The 8,108-nt window shown below is 43.8% G+C and overlaps 1 protein-coding gene across 1 annotated transcript; it reads right to left on the reverse strand.

The window, feature by feature from the left end:
- Window positions 1-1,786: 1,786 nt before the first annotated feature.
- Window positions 1,787-6,875, reverse strand: LOC122868989 (keratin, type I cytoskeletal 13-like). Its single transcript, XM_044181508.1, has 7 exons — window positions 6,310-6,875; window positions 5,080-5,162; window positions 4,218-4,374; window positions 3,902-4,063; window positions 2,675-2,800; window positions 2,367-2,590; window positions 1,787-2,023 (listed from the first exon to the last, which is right to left on the reverse strand). The coding sequence occupies exons 1-7, from the start codon at window positions 6,760-6,762 to the stop codon at window positions 1,852-1,854; spliced, it is 1,377 nt and encodes a 458-aa protein (XP_044037443.1). The 5' UTR covers window positions 6,763-6,875; the 3' UTR covers window positions 1,787-1,851.
- Between the last annotated feature and the right edge of the window lie 1,233 nt (window positions 6,876-8,108).

The following is an 8,108-nucleotide window of genomic DNA, read 5'->3' on the forward strand; positions in this document are numbered from 1 at the left end:
GGGGACTCTCTGCGCTTGCTAACCATCAGTTAACTGTCCATTAGCAAGATAATTAGCATGGTCGCTAACGGAGCAGTTTATTGAAAAGACGTATTTGTGCCATGTCCTCCCGTCTCCTAACCGTGTGTAAGCCAGTTTATACTCTGACAGAGGAGCTTCAATAAAACTTCAGATAAAACAGCTAATAAGCTACGATAGCGTCCTCCATTTTGCCATTTCGTTCACACGATTGTACGTAATTTCGAGTCAGTTACTTAAAAGCGTGAACTTTCTGCACTTGCTAACAGTCAGTTAGCAAGCTATTAGCTCAGTTGCTAATGGGACAATAAGTTCACAAAGTTTATTCAAGAGACGTATTTGTACCATCGATTCCTGCCTCCTAACTACTCTCCAGCTCTCTGTTCCCTCTAACGTCAGCTCGCTCTCAGGTCGGCTTGCTATTTATTAGTTTGTTTGTTGTGATATTTAATATTACTTTCGAGTTACTGGGTTATTCTACATATTTGCTTTATTTAGACCAGGTTTATGAAGTATTTTCTTAGCTAGTTATTTGTTTAACTTAAGTTTTTCTAGTTTGTTTAGTTTGTTTGGGTTAATTTAAATTAAAATTATGGAACATATTTTAATCTCTGAGGAAATGTTCTCAGTTAAGTTTATTTGTTGTAGATTTACCACTAGATTACACATTAGCATTTTTCTAAGGTGTCAACTTTAATCTTTCTTTTTTTTGTGTGTGAAATCTGGATATTTTCATCTTTTCATCCTCCAAAAAAATTCGACTTGTCATCGAGTTTGGTTGAATAATATTGTTTATAATTCAAGTGACTCATGTTTCACCTGCTGCCTCACTCAGTCTGACAGTAATAACGGTGTTTTTATGAGCTGCTGTTTCAGCTGGCGCCCACATCAGAGGGTGGGCGTTGCCACGGTTACCTGGCTTCCTTTACGAGCCGGAGGCCGCTTTAAGGTGGAAGATTAACTCCGACTGTCTGCAGGTCTATAATCGGAGGCTGGCACAGAGATGGGGAAAAACTGCATACTTTGTTCCCGTGCATATATGTAATAAAGGTTCATTTGAATACGCTATAAAACAGTGGGTCGCAGCCTGAGGGGTCACCGGGGGATTTACGGGATGAAAAATATATATTTCTGTCACACAAAACAGTTTAACTTTAATCTTTCCTTTTCTGTGTGTGAAATCTGGATATTTTCATCTCTTTCAAGGAAAAAGTGCTGAACATTGGGAAAACACCTGTGGATATATATATATATATATATATATATATATATATATATATATATATATATATATATATATTGCAGAAATAAAGAATAATTGCCTGGTTTTATTTGCCTCATTGCCTCCTGAAATGTTTTAACCCTGGTGCAACCATGTGCTGTTTAAATAAAGTTTATTATTATTGTTATCATCTGAACCTCCTCTCCTTGCAGCGGCTACAGAGCAGCCACTCTGATGGACGCTGCTGCTGTAACTTTGGATATGTTTGTCTTTCAAACACAAAACCATGTTGGCAAAATAGTTACATTTACGTAGATTTAAAAGCTAAAAAAAAGACTTGTTGTAAAACATTAATCTGCACTTTTTGAATCCTTTAACATTACAGATATATTCCTGTTCTTGTTACTATCCTCACTCATCTTTAAGCTTTAGTGCTCGAGACATTTTTGAGATTTTTATTTGTCGTTTCATTCACCTTTCAGCACGGCAGCAGCACCTGGTGGCCATTAGAGGAAGTGCAGTTTGAACAGACGACAACAGACAGCGTTTTATTTCGAAGCACCTCGGCAGACTTTTATTTGCGTGTTTATTTCTGTGAGAGCTGTGAGCGCTCAGATGGTCTGACTGATGGTCTCTGTGGAGGAGCTCACCACCTTCCCATCCACCACCTCCTCCACGATGGTGATTATTTTCTGTTTGGTGGTGGTGGTGGAGGTGGTGGTGGCGGCGGAGGTGTCCACTTTGGAGGAGGCCGAGGTGGAGGATGAGGAGGAGAGGGACACGCTGCAGGAGAGAGACAAACAGCACAGATTTGTATTCATCTCAAAGCCACATTAACACTTGATGTCATATATGATGTCGGTGATTTGTGAAAAGTTAATCAGTTTGTAATCAAACCCAGAATTTAACACTAGTGAGTTTCAGCTGAGAGTTTTAGTGTGCTGTCATGTTGTTTAGGTTAAGTTAAAGATGTTGGATATGATAACAAAATGTGAAAAGTAATGTATTTTAATAAAACCCAGAATTTAACCCCCAAAAGATTTCTGGCATAAAGATAAGATTGGACATCAGCACGAAATATAGTTCTGTCAGGTTCATCCTGTAAACAGCCCGTTGATGCTCTCACCAGCTGCCGGCCTCTCCGTCCAGCAGCCTCCTGTACTCGGCGATCTCCATCTCCAGTCTGGTCTTGATGTCCAGCAGCATCTGGTACTCCTGGGACTGCCTCTCCAGGTCGGCCTTCAGGTGCGTCAGCTGCTCCTCCAGCACGGTCACCTGGTTCTGGTAGCCCGCCAGCTGCATGGAGTACCGGTTCTGAGTTTCATTCAGGGTGGACTCCAGCGACGCTTTCTGCAGGAGAGAGGAGCCGGTTCAGTTTGCTTACTGCGTCTCAAAGCACTGGGTATAACAGAGAAGACGAGGTGGGACGCTCACCATGCTGAGCTGTGACTGCAGCTCGATCTCCAGGCCCTGCAGCACTCGTCGGAGCTCTGAGATCTCAGATTTGGACGTCTGGATGGTTTCTGTGCTGACAGCGACTTCTTTGTGCAGTTCTTCTGTCTGTGCAGAGGAAACAGCACGGTCGTAACGTGTTTACGTAAATTTACTCCTGCAGCAATCCAGAGGCATCAAGTGACTCACTACATTTACTCGATATTTGATTCTCTACTTTTAAATTCGTATTATTTCCTCCTCTACATTTATCTGACAGTTGTAGAGACTAGTTACTTTACGTATATACATTTTACATACAACAGAAAAACTTCCTTCTATCTTTCTGTCTTTAGTTATATTTCCTTCCTTTCCTCCTTCAACTTATCTGAAAGCATGAAAACTCTCAAATCTAAAGAATCTAGTACTCCTCTCCACAACGAGTACTTGGACTTTGGATAGTTGCTAATAGCTGAGTATAGTTTCTTTTCTTACACAAAGACATAAACGTAAATGTTTTATTCAACTCATTAGACTATTTGCCCTTTCTGAGATAAAACCAGACTTTAATTACATCCCAGTGTTTCCGGTGATTCTTCCACGATACAACATTTAAAATTTAGTTTTGAAACAACACTACACTCAGGGCTCCACCATCTGCGTGGTTATTAAAGTCAAAAATAAATCCTTAATAAACACAAAATAATAATCTCTAATGTAAGGCCAGCAAATCATTTGTTTTGGACCTACTGCTAGTTTCCTCTTTCTATTAATATATTCTACACTGACTAATGCAGAACGTATTTCTCCATGTCTACCTCCATGCTAACAGCGGTGCTCTGAGCTAAATGCTAACGCGTTCACAACGACAATGCTAACATGCTGATGTTTAGCAGGTATAATGTTCACCGTGTTCACCACCTTTAGCGTGTTAGCATGCTAGCTTTAGCTAGTTAGCAGTCAACACAGAGTGCAGCTGAGGCTGATGGGAGCGTCAGCAGCTCTGCAGGTGTTTGGTCAGAAACCAAAGTGTCGGACACGTTAACATGTCGACCTGATGGTGGCGCTAGATGGAAAGTCAGAGGATCAGCAGAGTTATTACAGTTCATCCTGAGGGGAGCGTGAACGATGAAGCACGTCTCATCGCAGTCCAGCAGCTGCTGATGTTTCAGTCTGGACCGACGTGGCGGACAGACTGACGTGATTCTAAGAGTCGCATCATGTCCTTACCTTCGACTGGAACCAGCCCTCCAGTTCTTTGCGGCTTTTGGCAACAGTGGCTTCGTATTGTTCCCTCATCTCCTCTATGATCTTATTGAGGTCCTCTGCTGGAGCGGCGTCCACCTCCACGTTCACCTGACCGCTCATCTGCGCTCGCATCGCCAGCAGCTCCTACAAGGAGACACATGAAAGGTGAGGATTCAGTACTCGCCAAACCAGAAAACTTCCACTAAGACATTTCTAGCGTCTGTGGGAACCTGATTTATTGACCCCTCGAATCTTTACCCCAAGACCCGATCCGTTTTAGATCTGAAAGCCTACTGACCTCCTCGTGGTTCTTCTTGAGGAAGATCAGCTCCTCCTTCAGCCCTTCGATCTGCATCTCCAGGTCAGATCTTCCCAGAGTCAGCTCGTCCAGGACCCTCTTCAGCCCGGCGATGTCGGCCTCCACCGACTGACGCATGGCCAGCTCGTTCTCGAACCTGCACAGGGGACAAAGCATTCATTTCTGAATCTGACTGAAACAGGGAAAGGACGAAAACAGAGAGAAGAAATGTGTTCAGTCAAAAGACCTTGATGTCTTCAACTATTATTTGCAAAAAGGGCTGACGGTTGTTGCCACTGCTGAATTGTATCAAGCTGCAGTTCCTCTAATGGCCACCAGGTGTTGACTGATAAACTTAGTTAACGGAGAAAATCCAAACTTCTGTCTCTAAAGATCTGTTCTCCCACGAGGTTTTGTTTTGGCTCCAGTCTTGGTTCAGAGCCATGACGATCAAATTCTATGTATTCGCAAACGTCAACACTAAAGCAGCGGCCACGCCACAAAGTGACATTCGCTCATCCAGGTGGGGCTGGAAGCTTGGTGATGTGGTGATTTTACTCGCTGGGCTAGCTGGTGCACTACTGTAGGTGGCGAGCTAACCCCTAACTCGCTAGCGCTAGTCAGTCACAATAGCTCCCAGAGCTTCTCTCCACTGTTCTGGTTACTCCTGACATTTTGTACACCATTTCGTTAGTTAAAAAGTCATTGAATAGAGAAAATAAAGCTCTCCGTTAGCTTAGCTCGGTCGCTAATAAATGGTTCACACAGTTTATTCAAGACTGAATGTAAACCATGTCTTATTTCTGGTTCAGGCCCTTTAAATTTTACTCGTAGCCGCTTAGTGATGAATGAATTCACTTACTTGATCCTGAAGTCGTCGGCAGCCAGCTTGGCGTTGTCAATGCTGAGGTAGATGCTACCATTGATTCTGGTAGCATCCAGGATCTGTGAGATAAAGGAGGAAATAAACGCTGTTAGCTTGTTATGTTCATTCTTTGTTAACGGTGCATTTTAGGGATTTTTTACCAACTTTTTTTAAAGTTCTCCGTCCATGTAGACGGAGGAGTAAACAAACGAACTAATGCAAAGATAGGTAGCACCATCGTGAAACAAAAAAAATCTAAAATATGTAGATTTCTCCCTTTTGGTTTCTGATGTGATTTACAGAGCAGACATACACTGCAGAGAAAAACGTGCAATTTAATTTCAATTGGACTTCAAGAGTAAAGTTTGAAGGTGCTGAGAGTCAAAGTGCTGACAGCAGAGTTGCATTTATCAGCGGAGGGACTTGGATTTAATCAGTTTGTATTGACTGTTGTTTATCTCATGAGGAAACCTCCGCCCTGACGCTCTGTCGACAGAAACCAGCAGCCTGTAACATAACAAACGCTGCTGACCCGTGATTTCTCTTAACAAGCTGCTGTTTCTTCAGTAGGCTCAGTAAGCCACGTTCACCTGCAGCGCTTCTACGTTTAAGCTGTCAGCACAGTAAAAAGTTCATTAGTGTTTTGTTACACTTGCTCTTGCTTTGGTATTTGCATGATGTCAGACCTTGTTTTACATTGCACTTTCATGACAGCTCACATTTTCAATGACTGTATTTTAACGTCTGTATTTTGTTATCGTTCTTGCACAGCTATTTCCCTGAAAATCCCTGTGTACGGCATTGAAATCCACTTTTGTTTTTGTCCAATACAACAGCTCTTTTGTGGCATGGAGTGAGTGTGCAGGCGTTACATAACATCTATCATCTCTTAGACTATGACCTCAGTAATAAACATATAATTTAATATGCACATTTCTGACAATCAACAAAAACTGAACTATATAAAGATGTCATGGCAGAGCTGTTGTACTGGATTAGATTGGACATGTGTACCTGAGTATAACGGTAGATCTATTGCCATCTTTTTAAATTCTGATTAAATCAAGGGTATTTTTATAAACTACAACTAAGATGGAAGCTGACATGACTTGGCAGGGGTCATGACAGGTAGAGCATGTGCACACTGTACACCTTCCTGCTTGTGTTTGATGCACAAAGATGTGGGGGTCACATAACTGAATGTCCGTGTGTCAGCGGTGAGCCTACCTTGCCCTGCAGCTCTGCGATGGTGGCGTAGTAGTGGCTGTAGTCTCTGGAGGAGGGGGAGGTCTTGCTCTCCAGGAACTGCCTGATCTTCAGCTCCAGCTCCCCGTTGGCCGTCTCCAGCTTGCGGACCTTCTCCAGGTAGGTGGCCAGGCGGTCGTTCAGGTTCTGCATGGTGGCCTTTTCGTTGGCAGAGATGTCCATGCTGTCACCGCCACCGCCACTGCCAAAGCCACCGCCAAAGCCACCTCCACCTCCGCCACCTCCACCACCTGCTCCGCCACCGTAGAAGCCATAGCCACCTCCGCCACCTCCGCCACCTCCACTGCCAAACATGGACATGGTGGAGCCACCGGAGGAGATTTTGACCTGAGAGCCTCCAGCTCCACCATACATGGAGATACTGCTGCCCCTGTAGGCTCCACCACCTGACGACCTGGAGCTTCTGGCTAGCATTTTGAGTGGCGATGAAGGTAAAGGAGTCTGTCTTTCTGCTTTAGCTGGAGAGAAGAAAGTGAAGAGCTCAGAGTGCAGCTGATTTTTTATACTGTTAGATGAGTTTGTGAGGAGGAGGGGTGTGTGTGTGTGTGGGGGGGGGTTGTCTTTGTGTAACTCGGGAAGTTTAATGGGCTGTGGGTGGGTCTGAGAAATGTAGAATCCACCCATCACCTGTACATTCACCTGCTCGGAGGAACCGTCAGGCCAACTCTCACTTCACATCAAAAGATTAGAGCAGAAAGGGCTGCAGGGCGAGTCCTCTTGGCAGCAGGTGAATGTGTTGTGAAGCAGGAGCCAAACTGGCTTAAAGAGTAAACCTAACTTGTTTGATTAGTATAAGTCTTTGTCAGCTGCCTCATCTTGAGTAAATAGAGCTGACAAGCAGAGGGTGAGGAGTGGCTGATCAATAAAACAATCCAAGACAGCGTTGAAGATAAGGTGCCAAAGATCCACCCAAAAGTCTGTTAAGTTCATGGTCACCTTGCATGAAAGATGTATGAAAGCCACAGAGCTAAAGAGAGATTGTTGTACTTAAAGGTGCCGTGAAGTATATTAACAAAACAAAATCATTACCAGATTCATTCTAGACGCTTAAACAATTTCTGCAAACAAGCCAAACGTTTGCCAACAAGATGCAGCTTTGGGAGAGACATGTCTGTCCAGGTGTACCCTGCCTCTCACCCAGTGCATGCTGGGATAGGCTGCAGCCTCCTACAACCCTGAATAAGCAGATAGGGGGGGCTGAATACGTTCGGAAATTCCTGCATTTGGAAACGTCGCATTTGCGGACTTCCTGGGAAGGTGCTCGCCAACCATTTTTATGTCTACATTCACAGTTTGGTTTGATGTTTCGCACGCAGAATAATTTGGATTGTTTTGTTATAAACTGCAGGATTAGACAAGACATTTGACAGGTGAGCACATCACGATACAAATGACGATGTCCACGAGAGATTATTCCACAAATCCAGAGGGTGGACATTTGGATTCAGCCAAGGTGTGTCCTGATACACACACATCTGCGGTCTTATAAGTGCGCGTTCACGCACCACCGGGTAGAAGGCAGGTACAGTATGTTCTGCATCTGAAGCACGCAGATTCATCCATCATGCAGCTTCAAAAAAGATTCCATGCAGTGTGTGGTCATAAATCTCCGAGTCCATTTCCTGATCAAACAAAAATGTCAGCCACAAATCACAGCAGGTCATCCGTACGTCAGTGTATGTCTGTGGGGTTCGATAGCTTCATCATCATATCTAATTCGGTATCCACTCTTTTCGGTTTATCTAAATGATTAACAATTC

Source organism: Siniperca chuatsi, linkage group LG21 (genome assembly GCF_020085105.1).
Source record: "Siniperca chuatsi isolate FFG_IHB_CAS linkage group LG21, ASM2008510v1, whole genome shotgun sequence".
Taxonomy (NCBI): domain Eukaryota; kingdom Metazoa; phylum Chordata; class Actinopteri; order Centrarchiformes; family Sinipercidae; genus Siniperca; species Siniperca chuatsi.